Source organism: Bubalus kerabau, chromosome 20 (genome assembly GCF_029407905.1).
Source record: "Bubalus kerabau isolate K-KA32 ecotype Philippines breed swamp buffalo chromosome 20, PCC_UOA_SB_1v2, whole genome shotgun sequence".
NCBI classification, from domain to species: domain Eukaryota; kingdom Metazoa; phylum Chordata; class Mammalia; order Artiodactyla; family Bovidae; genus Bubalus; species Bubalus kerabau.
Window position 1 is genome coordinate 18,372,176 of NC_073643.1, and position 25,706 is coordinate 18,397,881.

The window sequence follows — 25,706 nt, forward strand, 5'->3', positions numbered from 1 at the left end:
CTGCAGTTCAGCCAAAAAATGAAGAAAAATAAAGGATAAATAAATAAAAACTGAGATCATATCACACACATTGTTTTGATTTCTGGTGTTTTCTCTTAACATTACTTCATGATTATTCTCCCAATTATTCAGTTGTCTTTGAAATGATTAATTATTAAAATATAAGTCACCTTGCTTAGGTGATAGTCCCATTTATGGAAGAGCTCACTGACCAGTTCCGCGTAGCACTGACTTCCCTGCCAGGCACCAAGACACGTTTAAGGGCCCACAAAAATGTCTTAACATAATTTCTTTCAAAGTCTAAAGAATAAAAATGTACTTTTCACCTTGAAGAAAATGTTGAAATTTTTAATCCAACTTGGATCATGTTCATCTTTATACCACTGCAATCATAAAATATGATTTTAAAAAACATTTTTAAATGAAAGAAAGAGCCTAGAAAGGCAAAAAGTGCTTAAGATTCACAGAAGTCACTAGTGACCCTGGACCCAAATCATTAAAAATTCAGAATAAATCAGATATATTTTGTGTTGAAAAAAGGTTGGAGAGAAGGCATGTTCTACGCAAATGACTACTGCCACCAAGATATTTCGGAGGGTGAGGAGGATGCCAATTATCAGCTCTCATTTAAACACAAATAATGGAAAAGCTCATTAAAAACTAAAGCGCACCCTCTCCCCGACCCTCTCTCCTGTTTTATTGACGGTCAGCACTTAAGAGTCTTAGAAGCTCAGAGTAATTCGATGGGGTTCGCCTCTTCACTAGGACCCCTAACCCCCAAACTGGTCTCAGGGAATAAACACCTTGCATTTTTGAAAGACAGTCAAAGCCGGGGGTTACACTCAGGGTGGGGGGTTTACCTTTGAATCAGCTGAGGCAGTCTGGTTGGTTTTTAAGGAAGAAGAGGCATGTTCAGGAGAGGCTGAGAGGTTGACTCTGGCTGCAGCAGGTCCTGGAAAGGAGAGACAGTGGATCAGGCCTCGGCTGCTGGAGGAAAGTGGCAGGGGTCCCTGACTGGCCCCCAGACCCAGCCAGTGTCTCATTCACGCCAGTGACACTTACTGTCCATCATGACGTCAGCCATTTCCTGACAGCCAGGCGCTAGCCCACAGGCTGCTCACGTGTTACCCTGTGGGAGACTTCTGACAGCCCTGTGGGTTGGTCCTATACAAAGTCCCCCGTGACAGGAGGAGGAAAGGAGGCGCTGGAGGCGGCTGGCTGCCCAGGGCCACACTGATGGAAGTGGCAAAGTCAGCCTTCAAAGGGAGCTCCCTGTGCCTTCAGACTCCCAGCCCTAACCCACCTCCCTCGAAAGCAGCTGAGAAGGACACAAGTGAATCAGCTACAGAGCCTGACTTCTAGAAACCTCCATGTGGCAGGAATGGCAATAACCAGCCTCCCAGGGGAGAGGCAAGAGAGGTCTGCCTCAGTTAGTTAGAGATCAAGGAAGGTTTCACAGAGGAAGGAACACTTGACCTGGACCTCCAAGATGAGGAAACATTTGCAACAAGTAGCTGTGAGGGAGGGAAGGCACCAAGGCCGAGGAACCAGCCCATGAGGAGGTAAAGCCACAGCGGGAAAGCCCAGGCTGTGGTAAGCATTCCAGGCACGCTCAGTTAGCACACACTGAGAGTATGCCGGGCTCTGTTCCCAGTGCTTCCCTGACCTAATTCATTTCACCCTCACAACAGTTCAGGAGACAGACGCATCATCTACTCTTTACAGGTGGTGAAACTAAGGCACACAGAGGTGACCCCACCTTTCCAAAGACACCCAGTCAGTGGCTCCAGAGTTTGTGCTTTCACGCCCTTAGTGAATGGAGAAGATTCACAAGAGACACATGAAAGTGGACCTTGGCCAGAAGCCAGAGCTTCAGATGCCATCCTCTGGAAATACCCAAGTGGTCTTCCCGCAGGCCTGGCCTCTGTGTAACAGGAGGCCGGACCTCCCAAGGGAACCTGACTTTGGCCCCAGTGTTGCGGACCAAATCCACCTGCTTCAAGTATGTCTGGCTTACATCACCAGGAAAGGAGTGATTAATGTGGAATTTTGGCCATAAAAATTAACTCAGAAAACTGAAAACAGCTCCATGGTGAAACTAGAACAAGCTTTTCAAAACTATTTACCCAGGCAGCTAATAAAACAAAACTCACCTGATACAAAGTCTGAGGCACTTTCATTCTCTGAGGAGAGGGGCCACCCTAAGTAAGCCTCTCTCCCTGAGTTTTCTGCTGCTTCTAGAGTTTTTGTTTGTCTTTTGTTTTCTTTTTTTCCCCCATATTTTCCAGCACTGGCTATATTTGAAAGGACTACACTTGAGAAGGTACCATGTTGGTACACCCACACTGCACCAGAGACCCCCAGAATGGGGGTAGTAACAATAATCCCCAAAGTACACAGGTGTACACACAGTCACACATACCCTCTCTGTCCCTCAGGGCACTGCAACTTAAACTGAGCTTCGGAATAAGAGCTATAGCTCAGGCATAGATATTAAACTTTTGGCCAATAAAAAGGAAAAAATAAAACCAGAATAAATGAATAAAGAAGATGGGGTATTTTTACTCAGCCACTAAAAAAAAAAAATGAAAGGGAAAAGGGAAAAGGTTGAGGGAGAGATAAATTAGTAGCTTGGTTTAACAGATACACACCACTATATACAGGATAGATAACCAACAAGGACCTACTATATAGCACAGAGAATTATACTCAATATTCTGTAATAAGCTATAAGGGAAAATAACCTGAAAAAAAAAGAACAGAAATATATATTTGTATAACTAAATAACTCTGTGGTATACCTGAAACCAATACAACATTGTAAATCAACTATACTTCAATTAAAAAAAATAAAAAGGTAAAACAAATTAAGTAAAACCAGCAACACACTGCACACCAGCTGCTGGCAGTATAACTGACCAAAGACCAGCTGCTCATTGAGATCCTTCTGTGCATCTGCCCCCAGGCTGAGCTTGCCACAGCTGCCCCCACCCCTGGTGCCTGGGTGCAGAGGGGAGGCTCCCTGGGTGGGTGCTCCATCTTCAGAGGCCTCCACTGTCACCCTGCCATCTCTTAGGCTCGGCTCAGTGCCCTTCCTTGGCCTGAGTCACAGTGGTCATAGTGGTCCACCTCCTAGGTGTGGGTCATGCGTCCATGCTGCCCCACGATGTTTTCTTTCACTCTGCTCTAATTCACATCTTGAGTATTCAGCATTGAATCCCTAGTCTTTTGTGCATGTAATACACGCTCTAACACCTGTGCTCCATGCACACTGGCGGGCAGAGGCTCTGCACTTTGGGGACAGCTGCTGTAGGCCAACTCGACTCCCCCGCTGCTTCTTTCCTGCCTTTCTGCACAATCCGCTCCCCCCACCCCAGGGTGGCCGCACTAGGCTGCACACATGGTCCCTCACCCTCTCCCGCTGCCCAGCAATACCCAGGTCCGCACTGGCCTCACACAGCCACGATTCTCTGGTCTGATACCTGGGGTTTGCTCTGGGGGCTGCACCAGGCCTCTCAGTGTAGGGGGATCGCTGAGGTCTGCTCTTGTGACACAGGAGAGCTACTGAGGGTGGTGCAGTCTGTTTGTCTCCCTGGTTTGGAGAGAGGAGGGAAAGGGAGCGGAATGTGGGCCAGTACTGCAAGGCTGAGAAACCAGGTAAGAACAAGCCTTTGCTTTCTTTGGAAACACTCATGGAAGACACTGGTCTACACAAATGTCATTTCCAAAACACTAGAGTTCATCTTTCGTGTGCCATTTCCCACAGAAATCTTTCTAGAAGATTTTTTGCTTTCTCAAGCAGAATACACTGAAATCTTGTCCTGCTGAGTTGCATCACTGCAGGCAGAGTGCTGTATCTCATTTTGGAGTTTTCTGGATCCTGCCCTGTGGCAGGCAGTGCATCAGCATCTACAGCTTCCCTATCTCTTTCTTGGTAGCAGACAGAACTGAGCTCCAGTCCTGGCTCTGTCGTTACTAAAGATTTGAACTTGGGTGAGTTGTGCCTCATTTTAGCTCTCTCAAATGTAAAAATGAAGAAACAACAAGAAAAGAAAACAGTAATAGTCCATTCTGTGTAGAGTTCTTTTCCAGATTAAAAGATGGCATAAAGCACAAAGACCAGCCTCTGGTATATATGGGGTACCAAGGCTGGTAAAACTACATATAGAATGAGAGCAAATCAGTTCTGATGAACAGCCGATGCCTCTCCTATAGGTAAGGCTTTGTGAGAATTATTTCAGCCGCTCAGTGCCCTTTTATCTGAAATCTAGCTTTGAGCATCTGTTTAAGGAGGTACTGAGAACTTGTCCATGGCTCATCTGCTTGTGTATTTTCCTTCTCCATGTCTCTCCCTACTTCCTCCCTACCTACTGCCAGGGGATCAGGAGATACAGAGGTTAAGATGTGAACTCTGGAACAATTCACATGAGCTGAATCCCACTCCCGCCGCTTGGTCAGCCATAGAGTTTTGACAGGTTATGTCTCCTTCCCTAGCTACCAAGAGCCCTCCGCCCTAGGGTGTCAAGCTGATTCAGTGACTGCTAGCAGGCACCATTCCCACCTGTCAGTCCTCCTCCCCACCTACCTTTGCCTCCACCTTCTCCACTCCTATGAGAGAAACAGCTGGAACTTTGGGGCCCAATAGAACCTTGGGGTTTTCCCAAGAGAAGACTGGCTTTGGGTTATTTGAGGAAATTAATGATCACACCCATATTTTCAGCTTGGGCAAAGATAGACAACAGACTTCCTGTCTCTGTCTACAGATAGTTATCGTCCTGACTTGTCTAAGAACATGTCCTTCCAGGTGCCATTCAAGAAAGCAAAGGGTGCGAAGGCTGGCAGAGACACACGGTGATTGTTTTCACAGCAGCCGAGCTTAGGAACCTCCAAAGAAGCTGCTTTATCAGTAATCTTCTCCAGCCTCACCCGCACTCCCCTAAATCTCCCTATTTTATTATTTTCCTTCCCTTTGGCTACCAACCACTGTCAAATGAGCTTTAGGACCATATCCCCTTATCTTTAATCACTGATCAGAGTTCTGCCCTTAACAAAAAAAAACTCTTTAGCTGTAGGAAATAATTCAGACTACTTGGACTACAATTGACTTTTCAGACTTAACCTAGCTGGGGTGTCTGGAATATTCCTAAGATCAGCTAATGCTTAATGAGCATCTACATGGTGGTAACCCCAAGGTGTATGATTACTTCCCACACAGGATGATGTGGTTTCTATTATTATGCCCATTTCTTAGATGAAGAAAATGAGGTACAGAGAGGCTAAGGCAGTCAGTCTCCTGCTAGTGAGGACAGAGCTGGGATTCAAATATAAGTCTGTCAGATGCAAAAGCCCATGCCCGCTCCTCTCAGCCGACACTGACCCTGGCTTCGGGGGCCACATCAATGACTTTGGGAGGTTTCGTAGATTTGGGGTCTCCGGCTCTCTACTCAGGAGACTGCAGAAAAACAGAAGGTGGGTGGGACTCCAGGGGAGACGTGGGAAGGATGGCATGAAGAACGGGTCCCCTGGGGAAGTCACCTGCTGGCTGAGTCCTTCCCCAGGGACAAGGAGGTGGAGACAACTGAAGCGGGCTGAGAGGCTTTGGGTCAGTGGTGTGTGTAGTGGCTGGGGACATGAGCGTTCAAATCACGTGGCTCAGATGCTACTTCCTACCCTCATGACCTTGAGCAAGTCACTTTCACGCTCCATACTCAAGCTCCACAGAACAAAGCAGCAGATCTCTGCCAGGCAGAGGGGAGGAATGCTGTGGGGCAGGCAGCACCCCTTGGCAACCCCCAACATGGCTGCAAGGGCCAGGGGCCTGGGGATGGCAGATGAAGACGTCAGTAGGCTCCCTGCCCGGAGCCTGTGCTGGGTCTTGGGGAACCAAAGGTAAAATACCTGGGCCCATAGCATATGAACATGATAGGCCATAGGAAATAATTCAGACTACTTGGCCTAGAATTAACTTTCCAGACTCAACCTAGCTGGGGTGCTTGGAATGTTCCTAAGATCAGCTAACACTTGATAATTATTTACATGGTGGCAACTCCAAGGTGTATGATTCCTTACCACACATGATGATAACCTCTCTGTGCTTCAGTTTCCTCATCTGTGAAATGGGGAGAAAAATAATACCAAACTCCTACAGTCAGTTAAAGGTTAAAAAGGTCAACATTTTTGAAGGGTAAATTTAGAACAGTGTGTAACACACACAAAGCCCTCTGTTACTGAGTTTCTTTTTCCTTTTTACAAAAATGGGGGACTTCCCAGGTGGTCCAATGGTTAAGACTCTGCTCTGCCAATTTAGGGTTCAACCCCTGGTTGGGAGCTAAGATCCCACATGCTGTGCAGTGAGGCCAAACCAAAAAAAAAGGTAATAGATGGCATATATCCTTCTGTCATCTGACATTTTTAACCTCAACGTATCACGAGCATATTTCCATGTGTATATACACGTGCTGTGTTGTGCTTAGTTGCTCAGTCATGTCCAATTCTTTGCAACCCCATGGACCGTGGCCCACAAGGCTCCTCTGTCCATGGGGATTCTCTAGGCAAGAATACTGGAGTGGGTTGCCATGCCCTCCTCCAGGGGATCTTCCTAAGTCAAGGATCGAACCCAGGTCTCCCACGTTGCAAGCAGGTTCTTTACCATCTGAGCCACCAGGGAAGCCCGTGTATATTCATTCCTATGTCAATGTTAGCAGGATTTTACTGTTACCACCATCTGTGATTAATTTGGCCACCCAGACTCGTTTCCATTTTTTTGCTATTATACTCTGAGCTTAATATCCTCATAGATAAAACAGTTCCTTAAATAAATCTCCTTTAAATTAAAAAATTAAGTTTAATTAAAACTACCTGAGCCTGGAGAGGTGGGTGGCCTCACAGGCTGCCCCGTTTCTTGCTTATCCTCAGTGTTTCTCACAGAAGCTGCCAAAGGCTTTCCTGGCTTCACAGTGTCCGAGAAGTCTGGGATGGAAGACTTGACTTCAAGAACTGGTTTCCCTGAAATGAGGTAGGAAGAAAGAAAGCTATTATCATTCAGTGAAGTGGGTTAGCCATCAAGAGGTTGGATGGAGAAGTCAAGAGACTTGGTTCAGAGTCTGGGCTTGGCTTCAGATTCATGCGCCCCCGAAAGTTGTTTCCCTCTCTGGGCCTTGGCCTCCCCGTGTGTAATGTATAGCACTTGGACCCGACAATCTCTGCGACCGTCCAGCTCAAGCACTCTGAGTCAGACCCACCTGACTTCCAATCCTACCAGCTGTGTGACCTTTGAGAAGTCACTTTCCTTCTCTCTCCGAGCCTGTTTCCTCACCTATGAGACAGAAGTGATAGTCATGATAACATCTGCTTGCTTCCCTCACAGGGCTGTCAGGAGGAGGGATTGAGAATGCACACATGAAAGGGCTCTGTAGACCATGAGGTTGCCTGAACACATCGGGGAACCGCTGAGTCCCTAGTTGAGCCCCTAAGTATAAAAGTACTACCCGTCTTCCAGCTTCACCTTCCATGAGCAGTGCAGACATGTGCATCCTTCCCTGTTTTAGAGATGGGAAGCCTGAAAATAGCAGCCACGTCAACTGCGAGCCATGATGTCTGGTCAGCCCCAGTTCTGCAAGCATGAAATCCTCCCAAGGTCCTTCAGTGCATCCTGCCGGAGATGAAGACTCTGAGGCCTGAGCAGGTTAAGTGGCTTGTCGGAGATCACACGGCCTGAGTAGGCAGGACCGGCTAAAGGAGCCGGGGTGGAGGTCAGCTGCCTTTTGAGAGTAATCACTTCCTCTCTGCAGTGATTTGGAAAACCCCAAAGGTGCTGGAGGGTGTGTTTCCACCAGCTTCCACAGAGCCTGCTCCTAAGAACCAGCTTCCTCTCCCCTCTCCCAGCACTGCCGTCCTCTCAGATTGGTCCCGGCCTCCAGCTCCAGTGGCCTCCAGAGCCCTCCCCAGGCCTCATCTTACTGAGATACCTTCCTGGCCCTGCCACTTCCCTGCTTAGAGCCCTTCTGATTCCCCACTTCCAGGATAAAACACACACTCCGCACATGAACCCTCTGACACACCCCCACCCTCCACTGCCTCCCAGACCAAATCCTAATTCTACAGCCCTGCGTTCAAGGCCCTTCACCTCCTGGTGGTGGGAGGTGGACCCATATGTTTTTGAGAACCAAAAAAACAGAGTGCCCCAAAGTGTGGGGAAGACTGGCCACTCACTCGTTCTCACATGGGCAGTGGGTGGGGCTTCAACGAAACACCTCCAGCCTTTGGGTCTGCAGGAGCATTTATTCCAACAGGTAAACTGTGTCTTGGGGCTCCCCAGGGCGGCTCGGCGGTAAAGAGTCTGCCTGCCAATGCAGGAGACTCAGGTTTGATCCCTGGGTCTGGAAGATCCCCTGGCGGAGGAAACGGCAACCCACTCCAGTATTCTTGCCTAGGAGAATTCCATGGATAGAGAATTCTAGGCTAGGCTACAGTCCATGGTGTCACAAAGAATCTGACATGACTGAGCAGGCACACAAACTGTGTCTCTCTATAAATAAAACCGATCATTGCTACGGAACCAAACTTCTCACACAGGAGCTCTGGGACTAGAACAATAATAATGCCTAAATTCACGGCACTGCACATGGAAGGCCATGCAGATTTATTTGATGTTCTCAACAATCTCTGGTGGCTGACAGATATCTCTGCCTTTTACTTTTGAGCATATTGAGGCTCAGATGGGTGAAATGGTTTGTTCCCAGTCAAAGAGCTGATGGATTCAAACCTGGGGCTGGTTTCACTGTTATTCGCCCAGCAAGGACAGAACCACTCAAATGCACTGTCCTTAGCACTCCTGTTTCCCTCTGCAGGTGGCTCGGCTCTGGGGGCGGCCCCACCGGAGGAAAAGCAGGACAAAGGGAACAGCTTGCGAGCAAAGGCCAGAGGGAATGCACAAAAGTATCCTGAAGGCCGAATGAGGGATAATGGGTGACTTTTTCCTTGTTTCCTTTACTGTCACTGACATACTATTCCTTTAAATGGAACTATCTTATAAGATGGGCTTCCCAGTTAGCTCAGCTGGTAAAGAATCCACCTGCAATGCAGGAGACCCCAGTTCAATTCCTGGTCAGGAAGGTCCCCTGGAGAAGGGATAGGCCACCCATTCCAGTATTCATGGGATTCCCTAGTAGCTTAGATGGTAAAGAATCCATCTGCAATGCGAGAGACTTGGGTTTGATCCCTGGGTTGGGAAGACCCACAGGAGGAGGGCATGGCAACCCACTCCAATATTCTTGCTTAGAGAATCACCATGGACGGAGGAGCCCGGCAGACTACAGTACATGGGGTCACAAAGAGTCGAACATGACTGAGAAACTAAGCACAGCACAGCATCTTATAAGATATCTTTTATCTTATAAAGAAGTAGCAGAGCTTAGCTGCTCAGAGTCCAGGTTTTGGCAGGGACACCAGTTTCATCACCTCCCAGCTGTGTTGGCTTTGGACAACTTCCACGAGACTAAGAGGAGTCAGCACATGTTAACTGATTAGCTCAAAACATGGGAACTTCATTGGTGGTGGTGGTATCATATTTTTAAAATAGTGGGTTATCTCTTTTCTTAAAAAAAAATACTTAGCTGTGCTGGGGCTCAGTTGCATCATGTGGGATCTTCAATTTTCGTTGTGGCATGCAGGATTTTAGTTGTAGCACATGGGATCCCTGACCAGGGATTGAACCCGGGCCCTGTGCATTGGGAGCATGGAGTCCCAGCCACTGGACCACCAAGGAAGTCCCACGGGTTATCTCTTAAGCAGCCCACATATTGGGTGTAAAGAATGTAGGCTGGAGTCTTTTTGTTTTCATTTAACCTAACTCTGAATCATTTACAATTTTTTGTTGTTGTTTTACTGCATTTGTTTTTTTAAGTTGTGGTAAAATACATAAAACATAAAATTTATCATCTTAATAATTTTACAGTTAAGTGGCATTAACTGCATTTACACTAGACACAGCTAGAGAGAAGCCAGCATGCCTGCGATGAAGAGCCAGCATGCTGCAATTAAGACTCGACACAGCCAAATAAATAAATAAATATTATTTTAAAAAAGAAAAGTGCATTTACACTGCTGTCCAACCATCATCCATCCAAAACTTTTTCATCTTCCCAAACTGAGTTGCCCTCTTCCCAAACTGAAATTCACGCCACCCCATATGGGGGCCCCAGAGGCCACACACTTCATTTCTCCCCACCTGGGGTCCTCAGGCACCATGCTGCCCCCACGCCAATCCCATCAGGGAGAGGCCCTTCTGGCCCAACTGTGATCCCAGAAGTGAGGTTCCCCCCCAAGGGCAGCCCTGCCAGCAGGATTCACGGATTCCCACATCTTTGCTCGCGTCACATACTGCTTTCCTCAGGTGCTGGGTGACACAGTTTCTTGTAGAGAGTGACAACGGGGACAGTAACCAGCAGTGAACACTGATTCCTGGGAAGATATGGAGCAGAAGCGAACACCCTAGGAGGAAGGGGCCCCCAGGCCTCTCAGAGCCCTCTTTTCCCCTCTCTGGCCTGAGGAGATGGCCCCTTGGCACACCCCACTCTCCACCAACTGCCTCATGTGGGTCTTGTATTTCTCAAAGGGCCACGTCCAAGCTGTCCTCATGACAACATCTGTGTATGAGGCACAGGGCCAGAGGTGGCTCTTTTGTGGCTCTAGTTCCACTTGCACTGCGCCAGTCAGGCCTGCTGGTGAGGGGATCCCAGACAGCCCACCACAGCAGGAGATGCTCCTGAATATATCAGCTTCTAAAGGTCCCACCTACACCCCAACTGGCACCTTCCCCCATCCGAGGCCTGGCTGAGCCTGTTTCGTCATCAGTCAAATGAGAGTGAAGGTGGCCATCCCGGCCTGACCTCACTTCAGTGACTTATCCCTTTCCCTTTTCCCTTTCTGCACAGACCTTTGCCTCTTGGTCAAGATCTATTTGGTAGGAACATCAAGGCCACCCACCCACCTGTGGCTGACCTCTCTGGCCTCCACCCTCAGGAACATAAACAGCTTTGTTACACTGTCACCCTAAGGAGAGTGTGCAGTGACATGCGGGAGCCCACAGCTGGCACTGTGCTCTGTGCAAACGTGTGGGACCGGGGAGGGAACAGTCCTGTGGCGCCCAGCGGGGGCTCCAGCCTGAAACTGAACTCGTCAGAGCATTTCAGCTAAAGTCCACTCGAGTCCCACCTAGTCACACACAAGGACATAGAGGACAGCTGACGGAGTCCAGCTTCAGGCCTGTGGTAGCAATCAAATTGAGAAGCTTGTTTCCTGTGAAACCCCCGTCTCAGCACTCTGTGGGTTTTCAGATGGTTTTGAGAGGCAGACATGTCATGACATGTCATAAACATGAGATATCTTCAGTTTGACTCTTGGGTTGCTGGTTCCCAATCTGAATTAGAAGGTGCAGGACACGCTTTTGCTTGTCTCTTTTCCTACCATCAAACCCACAAGTGGGAGAAACTGTGGCTTTTCCCCTCTTACTGCCTGGAAACTGATCCGTGATACCTGAGAGGATACAACGCCTACTCCTTTGGGCCAGTACGTACAGCAGAGTGTCGTTGAAATAAAAATAGAACATCAAAGGCAGGATGGGGCAAAGGAGGGCATAATGCTCACACAAAAGGGTCATGATGATCTTTAAATCTCACCAGTTTCCTGTCTGCCAAGACCAAAAAGCAAGTCAGTGACGTCATTTATTCCTATGACTGATGTATGGGAGCAGCCTCACACTTCCAGGAGACAGCACTCTTTTCTCCGCTGCAATTACATGTTCAAAAAGAGTCCACATAAAAAGCTGATTTTGCTGTATCATGAGAACCAAAAATAGGAATTGCGATCACCAAGTAGAAGTGAGAGGAAGTGTGGGGAAGCTTCCAGAGCCAGCCCCTCTTAGGCTGGATTTTTTAACCTTCTGAGCTTCATTTGCATCTTCTATGGAGTAAGAATAATTATAATCCTTCTATCCCAGGACAATCCCAGGACTCAGTGGAACCAGATATAAAACCAGATACACAGCTGGGCCAGTGACGGGAGAGGGCACAAACTGTGACTCAGTCATTCTCTGTCCTCTCTTGCTGCTCACAGACACAGAGGAAGAATCTCTGATCCCAATTTAGATTCTCTGAAGGAAGCATCTGGGGTGGACAGTTCCAACGGTTTAACCCTCCAATGGACATGTGAGTCTCAGTAGGCAGTGGCAGGGCCTTGAAGGTGCAGTGGCCGTGGCGCTGAGTATTACAGAAGCCCCAATAGAGGAGAGCTGTGCCCTGCTTCTGTCCGCTGTGTCATTGGCAGCTGGCCTGCTCACACCCAGGAGGACAGGCAACTTGGGGTTCTCCTGTTGAGACCCCTAGAAATGGGAGGAGACGCCAAAGCTCAAAGTAACATCTTTGGTGGCTGTGGATGCCAAGGGGTTGAGGTGTTGGTTTTCAGATCAATTAAATCAGAGTCTGGATGTTTTCGAAAGCTCCCTAGATAAGGCTCAGAACAGCTGGTTTAACCCAGAATGATGAGGATTGAGTTTCCAGCTCCACGGGGCAGAGGAAGGGTCAGAAAGAAGCGTTTCTCTCCGCTTTCTCCATAGTTCCCAGGGGACAGTGGGTCTGATTCCTTTTTCTCCCTGCTTCGTATTTTCAGGATGCCCCACTCTCTCTAATGAGCCAGCACATGTGCTGTGGAGCCCGATAGTGAATTCAGGGCTTCCAGCCCACTCGTGCACACCGCAGTTAGGCTTGTGGGCAAAGGAAACTCTCCAAGTTTCATCTGACAAGTGGGATGAGGAACTGTGCCATCCGCCCCCAGAGATGATGAAATAAGTAAGTGCTCAATAGTTATAAGCTACTATTGTAATTTACTATTGTTATGATCATCAGCCCCGAGTTTAGGTCAGGCGTTTTCTTCTCCTGTGTTTTCCCGTATGTGTAACCTATTGAATTCAGATGACAGCTCTGGGGGGAAAGGCTGGTTGCTATCTCTAGGTAATACTTCAGTAAAGTGAAACCTGACATAGTTCTCTTACTTATATTTTGTTTATGGAGGCCCCACTTCCTTTGGTCGAAAGGCTTACACGTGCTGGGCCCTTGGCAGAGGGCCCTGGGATCTTCTCGCAGGGGCCAGCAATTCGGGAACATTTGATACAGTGGCAAACCCTGGAGCCACACGCTTGAGCAAAGGGCACTCCAGCTGCCAGCAAGGTATTTCCCCAGTGAGCAAGTCTGGAATTTCCCCCGCTCTTCACAGCCCTCGGCTGAGGGGTGTTACCTCAAGGTAAACAGTGATGTAGTATTTATATATTTGTCTTTATTTTTTGTGTTTATTCTGACTCATGTGGCTTAAAGGGATCCCTTTGAGAGCAAATAAAAGTGATTCAGCCCCCAAGTGAAGAACCCAGGTGCCAGCTGGCCACGGCAGGACCAACAGAACTTTCTAGACCCTCTCTTTTCCTTTTCCTTTCCCTCCCTGTGCATCCAAAGTCCATACACACACACCCCTAGAAACTCTCAGCTCAAGCTAGACATGAAGTTAGGCAAGTCAGAGAGCATGACCTGTCTTCCCAATCACCCTATCTAGGATCCTCCATTGGAACTGTCCCCCAGCTGCTAAAATGACTCATCCATCCTCATTCACTTACTCATTGTATTAGGGACAGGGGATGCCAACCGTTATCAAAACCCACATGATAGTTCAAAGATATCTAATTATAAACTGGGAGGAGTTCTGCGCTGAAAACAAGCTGGAGGAAGGGAGGGGTGCCTGACACTTACTTACATGGGGTGTCCAGGGTAGGCTTCTGTGGACAGGTACCGTTTAAGTCGAGACTCAGAAGATGAGAGGGATGAACCACGGAAAGAATGCAAGGGAGTTAGGGGGGTGGGGGTGGGCAGGGACCAGCACTGTAAAGAGAAGGAATATCATGTGCAAAAATCCTGAGGCAGAAGATAGTTCAGTCTATCTCCTAAAATGAAAGACGACCCTACTGGCTGAACTGAATGAATGGGACGGTCGGGGGAGTAGCCAAGATGAGCTGAGACAACTGGGCAAGGGTTAGACCCTGTGAGACCGCGTGGGCCACAGTGAGGTGGAATCTTGTAAAAAACCCCCTTGAACTGAGGTACCCTAGAGCTGAGACGGTGCTTACCAAACAGTCATTTGCTCCCCTCAGACCCCAGCCTCCCTAGCAATTAGGCTGGGGGCACGTGACTGGTTCTGGCCAATAGGTGTTAAGTGGAAATGCCATTGTCACTTCCCGGATAAAGCAAGCCTCGTGCATTCATCTCTTTCCCTCTACAGTGACTGTGGAAAGCATGCATTCCTGATGGCTTACCAAGTGCCAGAAGGCAGGAGGCAGCCCTAGACTCTGAGAAATCAATCTTTGCTACATTGAACAACCAAGATTTCCAGGTTTATCTATGACTGCAATACCACGGCCCATCCTGATTAACGGGCAATCTCAACATGTGTCTAATGCTCATAACCCAGAGGAGCTGCTTTCCACAGCATGGCATAGAGCAGGAGCTCAATAAACCATGGCTCCTCTCCCTCCAGCTCCCACCCATCCTCTCTGAAAACCTGGGGACTGGTTGAAAGGCACCACACGTGCCCCTCTGTCCACACTCACACGGACTCCCAAGAAACCTACAGTGCTCAAAGCCTCGCTCTTTTCCAGTGGAATCACTAATGCATGGAAGGAGGGTCAGGAGACCATGCTGAGTCACACAGCAAGGATGTTCAGAAAGCCTAGTGCCACTTATGTTCTGAAGCTTCCCTGTTTATGAGACAATCAGACAGGACAATGTCTATGCCTGTTTTTCAGAGGGGAAAGTGAGACTTGATGCCCTCTGGTGATGTCCCCCAGCAGGGGTTAAGGTCAAGCAGACCTGCATCCCTTCCCTGCCCATTGCTTACTCGCTGTGTGGCTTTCGGTGACTTACTTAATCCCTGCATCTCAGTTTCCTCATCCATGAAATAAGAATAGCAAGATCTGTGAGGTAAGATACTTGCCCAGCACATCAGGTGCTAAATACAAGTTATAACTAGCACTCAGGTAACATGACTCCTGGCTGGGATGTGGTGGGAGTGGGCAGGGGGGCTCTTGGTCCAGTGCAGTGCCACACCAGGGGCAAGTCTCCTGGGGTTCTAGGACCTGAGTCCTTCCCACACTTTGTTGTTACCTAGTGGTAGGAAAGGAGCGGGTGTTGGGGAAATCTCCAGGAGAACACACACACCAGCCCTGTCTGGTCCTTGCAACTGCTCAGCCTCTTTGGGAGAGAAAGGGTTTGTTCTCTTCCATTTCACTTTAGGAATCTGGACAACAGACAGAAACTCCCCACCCAGCGAGAGCCCAGCTCCAGGAAGGAAATGACTTTGGCTGAGCCACCAAACAAAAGTTAGAAACTGTGAAGGTTGCTCAACTAAGAAAAGACTGCGTGAAAATTGGGAAACTTGAAAGAACAAACTCCCAGGAAGATGATAGCAGCAGATGGAAATTAGAAACCTGCTTCACCTCCCTTGGAGTCCCTTCAGGTTCCAGAAGCTTCCTGCTCTCCTATTCAGCTGACACCTGGAACCTCAGAGGCCCCTGTTCCCCACCATGGCCAGAGCAGTGGGGATACTCCCTCCCAAACCTTCCCTTCACTCCTGATGAAAGCAGACCTGACCACGGCCAAGCATCGCTCCTTTCCACCACCAGGCCTTTGCATACGCTATTCCCTCTGCCTGCAAATGCCTGTGTGGTTGGCCCACCCGTCCTTTGAGTGGAGACTCATTTCAGTTCCTCAGGGAAGCTTCCCCAGATGAAATCAAACCTTCCCCTCTCCCAACCTCCTACCTACCTACCTACATTTCTCCTTTGAGCACTCCTGCTGCGGCTGGGTACCCATCTCTATGCCAGCATCCTGTTCATATCCAGCTCTCAACTAAACTGCAAACTCCTTCAGGTCAGAGATCTAGTCTGTGTTTTCACTGCTGTGTCCTCGGCACCTAGCACATGGTGGGCACTTGATAACATGCCTCAGTTCACTGCTGACTCTCTTCTCCAGATTCTGTGTATCTAACTCCCTATGAGGAAGAACAAGGGAGAGTTTCACCTCACAGGTCAGGCACAGCTGGTTTCATGCCTTCATGCTCAGAGCTAGAGCCATCAGACCACTGCTGTTGGCGGGTTCACCTCCTGTGCCCACCTTAGTGGCATTTCATCAGCTCTGAAGCTCAGCTACAATGACAGCCAACCTACCTCTGGCGGGAAGCCACAGCTCTGATACTTTGGCCTCTGCCTTGATTCCAGCTCCTGAGACCCCCAGATGCCAGCACACAGCCCTCTCCCTAAGCCTGGTGGTCAGGAAAAGTCCCCATCAGGAGAAGGACTCTCAGGTTTTAAGCCCCAGGGTGATGGCTGAACCTAGGTCCCAGGGTCAGACTCTTCTGATGCTGGCCTGACCATGTGAATGCCGCCCCTGATGCCCCAGGTTCTCCATCATGAGGCTCTCCTGGAATGCCCAACAACTGCACCATGGCCACCATTTACTAGAGCAGTGACTCCCACAGTGTACTGATTCCATGGGAATATTAATAAGTATCAAAGGAAAAGAGGGCTCCCGTAGTCAAATGTAAATGGAAAATACTGGCCTAAATAGGTTCCTTTGCTACAGAACTTATCAGAGCCTTAAAACATTGGTGTGTATCTTAGGGGGCACTGATAAAGCATACAGATTGCCCAGGGTTATTTTTTCATGAACCCTTTGTTTGTAGGGGGTAACTTGCTGGAGCACACGGGCACGTGATTTGGGAAATGCTACTCTAAACCATGAGTCACCCTGGGGACATCCTATGCATACGGTACTTTCCCCATCACAAAAAGACATTTTTCAATGCAATACAAAGGCCCCATTCCTCTTCCTCTCTTGACTCAGAGACTGGGGCTTCACTTAAGACCCTGCTCTTCCCTGTGGGCTCAGAAGAGCCTGGATGTGAAGACATCCATGGAAAGTCACTTTATGTCTGGTCTCTGCCAGAAGTCAGGAGGTAAAAGCGGAAAGGGGAGAGTAATAAAGGGCAAGGTAAAGTCACTTCATCTCACAAAGTGAACCACCAAGAGGTACTGCCTAGGCACTTCCCTGGTGGGCCAGTGGTTAAGAAGATTTGATTCCTGGTAAGGGAGCTAAAATCCCTCTTGGCCAAAAAACCAAAACAAAAAACAGAAAATAAGTTGTAACAAATTCAATAAAGACTTTAAAAATGGTCCACATCAAAAGATATCTTGAAAAAAAAAAGGGGGGGACACTATCTAGAGCTGATGGAAAATTCATTAAATATGTAATGATATTCATTAAAAGTTAGAACAAAACCTACAGACTATAGAGGAACTAAAAATCCATCTATAGATTACAGAGGATATAAATGTATTGCTGTAAATGTATTGGGAGGAACGGGGAGAAGAGGTGTGTATGTTGCCGGCCAAAATCTTGGCCTTCTCTGCCCACCAAAGTTAAATAAAAATTACGGAGACAGAGTTTGGAGGAAATAGAAAGATGGTTTTTATTCTCAGCCAGTAGACAGGGGAACATAGTAGGCTCACGCCTCCAGAACTGCGTCCCTCCTCCATGAGGAGTCTAGGGACTTCTATAAGGCAAGGGCTTGCAGTCATGAGATGGTGATGAGGAACAAAGGTGATAGGATCTTGATTTCTTCCTCTTGCGTTGTTTCAAAGACAGTCATAAACTGGCATCGGTAATCCAATAATTGAGTCTGATAGTTAGGGGGCTCTGCGGCCCTCTTTTTGATGTGTAACTACAAGGGGAAGGGTGTCGTAAGGCTAAACACCAGATAGGGGATGTATTTAGCATAGAGTCAAGAAGAAAATGTGCACTGTAGCACCTGCAGAGTTAAGGGGCACAAAAGCAAACTTAGTTACTGACATGCAAAATTAAGATCAGTAGACCTTGGAAGAAAAGTTATGACTAACCTAGATAGCATATTGAAAAGCAGACACATTACTTTGCCAACAAAGGTCCATCTAGTCAAGGCTATGGTTTTTCCAGTGGTCATGTATGGATGTGAGAGTTGGACTGTGAAGAGAGCTGAGCGCCGAAGAATTGATGCTTTTGAACTGTGGTGTTGGAGAAGACTCTTGAGAGTCCCTTGGACTGCAAGGAGATCCAACCAGTCCATTCTGAAGGAGATCAGCCCTGGGATTTCTTTGGAGGGAATGATGCTGAAGCTGAAACTCCAGTACTTTGGCCACCTCATGCGAAGAGTTGACTCATTGGAAAAGACTCTGATGCTGGGAGGGGTTGGGGGCAGGAGGAGAAGGGGATGACAGAGGATGAGATGGCTGGATGGCATCACTGACTCGATGGACGTGAGTCTCAGTGAACTCCGGGAGTTTGTGATGGACAGGGAGGCCTGGCGTGCTGCGATTCATGGGGTTGCAAAGAGTCGGACACGACTGAGTGACTGAACTGAACTGAACTGAGACTAAAAAAAAAAAGGAATGCTCAGGCCTGCTCACTGATTTTTATCTTTATCTTCTTTGTTCCCAGAAAAGGGAAAAAGAAAAACTCATACCTCTTTTTTCCTTTTTACTGCAACATGTAGAGCCAAATTCTCTTCTAGGAAGTTAATGGATAATATTTAAATTGATATATATGAAAAGAACAGGATAAGCACATTATTTAGAGATAGTGCAAATGTGGTGAGAATATCCATTCCCCTTGTCTTCCTACATTCTAGTTTTAGCTACATTCTAGAACGTCGGAATGTTTTGACATGTAGGAATGTCTTCCTACATTCTAGTTTTAGAAGTTTTAGCTAGACAGACATCTGCCTGGATAAAAACTACATTTTTAAGCTACATTCAGACTTCCCTTGCAGCTAATTATGGTCATGTGACTAGGTTCTAGTTAATAGAACTTAATGAAGAGATGGGAATACCAGCCCACCTGACCTGCCTCTTGAGAAATCTGTATGCAGGTCAGGAAGAAACAGTTTGAACTGGACATGGAACAACAGACTGGTTCCAAATAGGAAAAGGAGTACGTCGAGGCTATATATTGTCACCCTGCTTATTTAACTTATATGCAGAGTACATCATGAGAAATCCTGGGTTGGATGAAGCACAAACTGGAATCAAGATTGCTGGGAGAAATATCAATAACCTCAGATATGCACATGATACCACCCTTATGGCAGAAAGTGAAGAAGAACTAAAGAGCCTCTTGATGAAAGTGGAAGAGGAGAGTGAAAAAGTTGACTTAAAGCTCAACATTCAGAAAACGAAGATCATGGCATCCGGTCCCATCACTTCATGGCAAATAGATGGGGAAACAGTGGAAACAGTGTCAGACTTTACTTTTGGGGCTCCAAAATCACTGCAGATGATGACTGCAGCCATGAAATTAAAAGACGCTTACTCCTTGGAAGGAAAGTTACGACCAACCTAGATAGCATATTGAAAGGCAAAGACACTACTTTGCCAACAAAGGTTTGTATAGTCAAGGCTATGGTTTTTCCAGTGGTCATGTATAGATGTGAAAGCTGGACTATAAAGAAAATTGAGGGCCGAAGAATTGATGCTTTTGAACTGTGGTGTTGGAGAAGACTCTTGAGAGTCCCTTGGACTGCAAGGAGATCCAACCAGTCCATCCTAAAGGATATCAGTCCTGAGTGTTCATTGGAAGGACTGATGCTAAAGCTGAAACTCCAATACTTTCGCCACCTGATGCGAATGTTAGGTAGGTAGAATAGGGAAAAGGAGTCCAAAATGGCGGTGGCTGAAAGACAAAGAAGGGAAAAGCCCGCGAAAATAGAACAAAATAAGGTCCAAGGACCGGAGTGAGGACCTCAGGTACAACAAACAACACTCCTGGCTGGCCCAATTTACATAGGACAGGCCCAGGGAGAGATAAACATATAAAAAGAGGAGCCAAAGCTAGGTCTCTCTCTCTGCCCTGCGCACTGGGGCGCTCTTCTCCTCGTGTCATTGGATCGACGTGCCTTCACACTTCGAAGATGGATTTTCCTGTTATCTTCTAAATAAAATAGAGCTGTAACACTGATTTGTCTAAGAGCTATAACATGGTCCATTCGAGACCTGAAAGCTATAACATGGTCTATCCAAGACCTGAGAGCTGTGACACGCTGAGGGGGCTTTAATGTCTGTCACTCCAAGTCTTTGTTGTGATGAGACAAAGAACCGAGGAACATACACTCAAGTGACACAAAGAACTGACTCATTGGAAAAGACCCTGATGCTTGGAAAGATTGAAGGTGGGAGGAGAAGGGGATGACAGAGGATGAGGTGGTTGGGTGGCATCACCAACTCCATGGAGATGAGTTTGGGTGAACTCCGGGAGTTAGTGATCGACAGGGAGGCCTGGCGTGCTGCAGTTCATGGGGTCACAAAGAGTCGGACACAACTGAGCAACTGAACTGAACTGAACTGAATGAAGTGATAAAAGTACCTCTTTCAGCTTAAACCCTTACAAGGAAAGAAAAGTCCCCACCCCTTTCTGCTGCCTGGAACATGGAAAAGAGAAGAGGAGCTGAAGAGAGTATCTCAAACCACAAGCTGGAAACCACATGTTCAGGATAGCAGGATAAGGTAGAAAAAAAGCTTGAATCCCTGACACTGTGGATCCATCCTATCAGCCTTTTTGCCAACACACACACTACTAATGGAGAGAAATCTTTTAGTTTAACCCGTTGTTATTTTGGCCTTTCTTATAGGAGCCACGGTTTTGCTGGTACCTCATCTGGTAAATTATCCGCCTGCAATGCAGGAGCCCTGGGTTCAATCCCTGGGTTGGGAAGATCCCCTGGAGGAGGGCATGGCAACTCACTCCAGCATTCTTGCCTGAAAAATCCCCATGGACAGAGGAGCCTGGCGGGCTACAGGCCATAAGGTCTCAAAGAGTCGGAAACGACTGAATGGCTAAGCACAAAACACAGGAGTCAGATCAATATAATAATGTTCGAGGGGGCAAGGACCCAGGTATGGCAGGCTGGAAAGCTGATTACTCTCCTCATACCAAAGCAAAACTGTCACCTGTGATCCTCAGAAGGCAGTCCATGTGCTAAGCAATCCCGTAACTCTAAATGGAGAAGCTGAAAATGTTCTGAGGGTTGGTGTATGTGGCTTCTTTTTCAAGAGACCTCCAACAAAGGGAGAAGAACTCCTGTGGAGCCAAACCATGTTAAAGCAGAGATGAAAACGATGATGCGGCCTGCAGTAGAAAATCCAAGTTGACCAAGAACCACGTCCCCTGTCAGGGGTCCCAAAGGGAAAGTCCCAGCAGGAGGTGATAGCATGGCCCCAACCCTTCTAATCCACACTTCTCAGTCCACCACTGATCTAATTCTCAGTCCACCACTATCTGCCAGACACAGAGCCCAGAAACAAAAGTCAAAAGAAGAACACTTCCATCCCATCCAAGTTATTGTTTCAGGTGGCCTCAGGGGAGGCTCCAGGTATGCACCTTAAATTAGGAGGAAGTGGGACGGGGCATGCAGGCTGAGTACATAGGCCACTAAATTAAAGAGCAAACCTTTCAGGGCTAAGAAGTAAGCTATCTAGGCTGGATCATTAGCTGTGGTTATCACATACAGAACTGATTAGAAGCCAGGAGACCAGAAATTTCTAGCATTTTGAGGGAAATGTATTGCCAAAGAAACCACAAGCCTGGTGTGACAGAAGCTGGCCATCATTTGACCCCACAGCTTCTCTGAGGCCCCCAGACCACTTCTCCCCAGCAGAAAGAGCGCTATAAAAGCCATGTAGCCCACTATAAGGGCAGCCTTATCAGAAGTTCCCACTTCTGATGAGACCACAGAGAACAGGAAGCAGGGAAGCTCCACCAATACCTACCCCACCCCTCAAAACAGGGTCAGAAATCAGAGAACCAGGTGCTGGAACAGCAGTTCTTAACTTTATCTACACCGGCAATTGAGGTAAGGCCCAAGAACCTGAATTTCTAACAAGTTCTCAGGGGATGCTGAGCCTTAGAAGTCTAAGGAGTACACTTTAAGAATCACTGGTCAACTAAAAGAACAAGGGGCTGCCAGATGGACCAAGCAAAGGACTCACTCCCCTTGCCGAAAGAGACTCCCTTGGGCCAAGGGTGAGCATGTTGTGTTTGTGGGAAAAAGGATACATACAGATATTAGGGTGGCCCAAAGCAAAGGGCCAAAGGAAGACAGCTGTCCCTCCAACATGTATCCCCTCGTCTTCTAGAGTAATAGACACTTTAGCTGTGCACACAGGCTCCCAGCTACAGATCACATTTCCCAGCTTCCCTTGCAACTACATGTGATCATGTGATCAACCCTGGCCAATGGCCTGTGAAGGGAGGTTACATTGCAATTCCCAGGGGATCGTGCCTTTCCTGTTGGCTGGAAGGCATGTGTGGAGGCACACAGTTTTTTTTAAGTCTTATTTAAATCACTGTTGTCTGCCCTTAGTAACAGCAATAAACCTGGGATGCTAATATAGCAAACTACCAAGAAACAGCTAAAGGAGTAAAAAAGGTTGACCCTGGCAAGCAAATTTGCCAGAAAAAGGAATGGTAAGTCTTCTGTACTAGTTTATTCTAATTCTTATAACATTTAATGTCTGACAATTGAATATTAATGGTCTTGGCAATTAAGGCTGAGAAAATATCAAGGAACAGAGACCCACACAATCAGCTCTTTGAAGGACGTGATTTCAAGAGACAGGACACACGTGTGGCCCTCCGTGACCCCACACTCAGCCTTTTGGTTCAGATACAACCTTCGGCAGGTCTCTGCTAAATACAAATATATTACCTAGAGTCTTAAGTCTCTGAGGCTTTATATGTGGGATTTTTGGTGTCTGGTTTTCAAGTTCTGTTTTACTCAAACCTAGTCTTAAAGTTCTCTGAAAAGTGGTGGGCAGAAGTTAGCTTCTCAAACTGCTATGGGCAGCTGAGCAAGCTCATAAACAATCTTCAGCAAGTGTTAGGTAGTTAGAATAGAAAACAGGAGTCCAAAATGGCGGTGGCTAAAAGACAAGGAAGGGAAAAGCCCGCAAAAATAGAACAAAGGAAGGTCCGAGGACTGGAGTGAAGACCTCAGGAAGAACAAACAGCACTCCTGGCTAAGCCCAATTTGCATAGGGCAGGCCCAGGGGGAGGAAAAAACATAAAAGGAGGAGCCAAAGAGAGCTCTTTCTCTCTCTCTCCACCCCGCCTCCCCCACGAGCTGGCGCGCTTCTCCACTCCCTTCTCTTCGTGTTTTTGGGTTGATATGCCCTCACACTTCGGGGATGGATTCTCCTGCTATCTTCTAAATGAAATAGGGTTAGAACTGTAACACTGATTTGTCTAAGAGCTATAACACGGTTTGTCCAAGCCCCGAGAGCTGTGACGCGCCGAGGGCTTTAATGTCCATCGCTCCAAATCTTTGTTGTGATGAGACAGAACCGAGGAGAATACACTCGCCCGACACAAAGTAAATGCAAAGCAAGGTTTAACTAATGCTACCATTAGGGCTTCCCAGGTGGCACAGGGGTAAAGAATCCACCTGCCAATGCAAGAGATGCGGGTTCAATCCCTGGGTCAAGAAGATTCCCTGGAGAAGGAAATTACAACCCACTCCAGTATTCTTGCCTTGGAAATCCCACGGACAGAGGAGCCTGGTGGGCTACAGTCCATGGGATGGCACAGAGGCCCACAGGACGTATGGACTAAACAAAAGCAATGTTACAATTAGGGAAGGGAAAACTGATCTAATTAGCTGGAATAACAGAAATTTAATATGCCTCACTCATGCCTTTTGTATTCAATTTCAAAAAGTGACCAAGATTTACGGCACCTTTTTCTTTTTTTTTTTTAATTAAAAAAAAAAAAAAAACCACAGAAAAACAAAACCCAAAAAAACCCCAAGATACGGAAAGGGGAAGTGTATTGCCTGAGGACTGAAAGCAATAGTGAAAGCACAACCGAAATCCCAAAACAAATGTCTCTTCCTCAGGCACTTTTAATCAGAGCCAAGGAGGACTGAGGAACAGAGGCAGACTCTCACAGTCCTGAGAGGTTACAGGCGGTTGGAACAGGAAAGCAGGGAACTGAGTAAAGTTCTAGGAAGAAAAGCTGACAGATAACTATTACTGTTTCCTGGAAGACCAAACACTGCGTGCAGTGAAGTTCCCATGAGAAAAGCTAAGAATGAGGACTCTGATCCAGACACGCCTGGGTGTGACCAGACCTGTGCCCTTGGGGGAGGCTCTGAGCCATTCCTGACCTCAGTGTCCTCTTAGTGGGAGAAGGGGCTCCTTAGAGCACCCACCTTGAAGGGGTTCAGGAGGAGCCAAGCTCAGTGCCTGGCACCTCAAAAGTGCCTAGTCAGAGTCAGCTTCAGACGGTCACACTGCAATGAGTGTGTTTCTCTGAATCTGGCATTAAGCTGTGTGTTGACCTCAAATTGTTAAAAATATGTTCAAGATTAGTCAACAGTCAGGTTCTGACGTCAATGGCAAACCGGTGTGTCCAACAAGAGATGTGTCTCAATTCCTCAATTTCCCTAGGCCTCCAGACACCCCTGTAGCATCCCGGTACCCTAAACCAGTGTCCTCTCCAAAGTGGCCTGAGCCGAGGTCCCTCCATTCTGGCTGACCTGACCCAACAACAGCTTTCCTGCTCCACTCTGCAGTCCCCACTCTCCACAACTCTCTCTTTTTTCCCCCCTCTCTCTCTTTAGCATCCTTGGACAGGCACAAATTTCCTCACCTCTTTTTGATCCCATTTAGAGTTTATCACTAATTCTATCAAAACATGAAAAATGTTTGAAAGCACATCTACTCCACTCAGAGTGTACCACATGTCAGGTTCTGGGGCTGCAGACAAGCCAAAGAGGGATCTGCAAGCAGTTACACAAGACAGGTGTTGGTCACACCAACCACTGTGTGTCTCCACCTATAGGCCACCCTGATAGCTCCTGATTTATCTCTGAGGATGGAAGGCTCTAAGCCCCCACTCCTCCTCCTGGAAGCCCTCCCTGATTCCAGAAGGCAGGTGCTGAACTGAGGTCTGTTGGTTCAGTCAGGTTATTCCCAGCTCAGGAACCCAGACAGGGCAATTCCAGGGCCCACAGGTCTCCCACAGGCCGGTGGGGCTCTGAATGCCCTGCTGTCTACCTCTCACACCAGCTTTATGCTAGTTCCTTCAACACCCCTGGGCCTTCGCACAGGCTGTTCCCTCTCCCCTGGGCTCTCTTACTCCAACTCCTCTCACGGGTGCCTTCTTTTCACTCCTCCAACTTCACCTCCTCAGATGGGCCTTTCATGACCATCATGTTCTAGAAGGCTCCCCTACTCAGTCACTCCTTCCCATTATTTTTACTTGTTTTCCTGTCTGCTGTCTCCCCATCACTATGCTCTCCATGAGAACAGAGGACCTGTTGCTTTCCCACCTGTATTCCAGGACCTTGGACAGCACCAGGCACTGGGCAGGGGCTCAGAAAGTACCTGTGAGGCCTGGCTCACTGCCCCACACTGAAAGGGTGTCTTTGGGAACATGGGGCTGGGGGGTCCAGGTGTAGATTATCAGGCCCCCTCATCCCCCTGCCTCTGCTGAACACTGGCTGAACACCAGGCCCTTGACATATTCTATTTCTTCAGTTTCACAGACACCCTTCAAGGTAAGGAGGTTATTATTTATTACCTGTTA

At 47.7% G+C, this 25,706-nt stretch overlaps 1 protein-coding gene across 1 annotated transcript in view; it reads right to left on the minus strand.

Annotated features, from left to right (window-relative positions):
• The window catches only part of IRAK2 (interleukin 1 receptor associated kinase 2), a 56,800-nt gene that overhangs the window by 20,253 nt on the left and 10,841 nt on the right, over window positions 1–25,706 (minus strand). Inside the window, exons 3-4 of the mRNA XM_055558431.1 lie at window positions 6,859–7,005; window positions 861–952 (exon numbers count right to left, since the gene is read on the minus strand). Of these exons, the coding sequence (XP_055414406.1) occupies window positions 861–952; window positions 6,859–7,005 (239 nt within the window). The remainder of the gene's footprint in view (window positions 1–860; window positions 953–6,858; window positions 7,006–25,706) is intronic.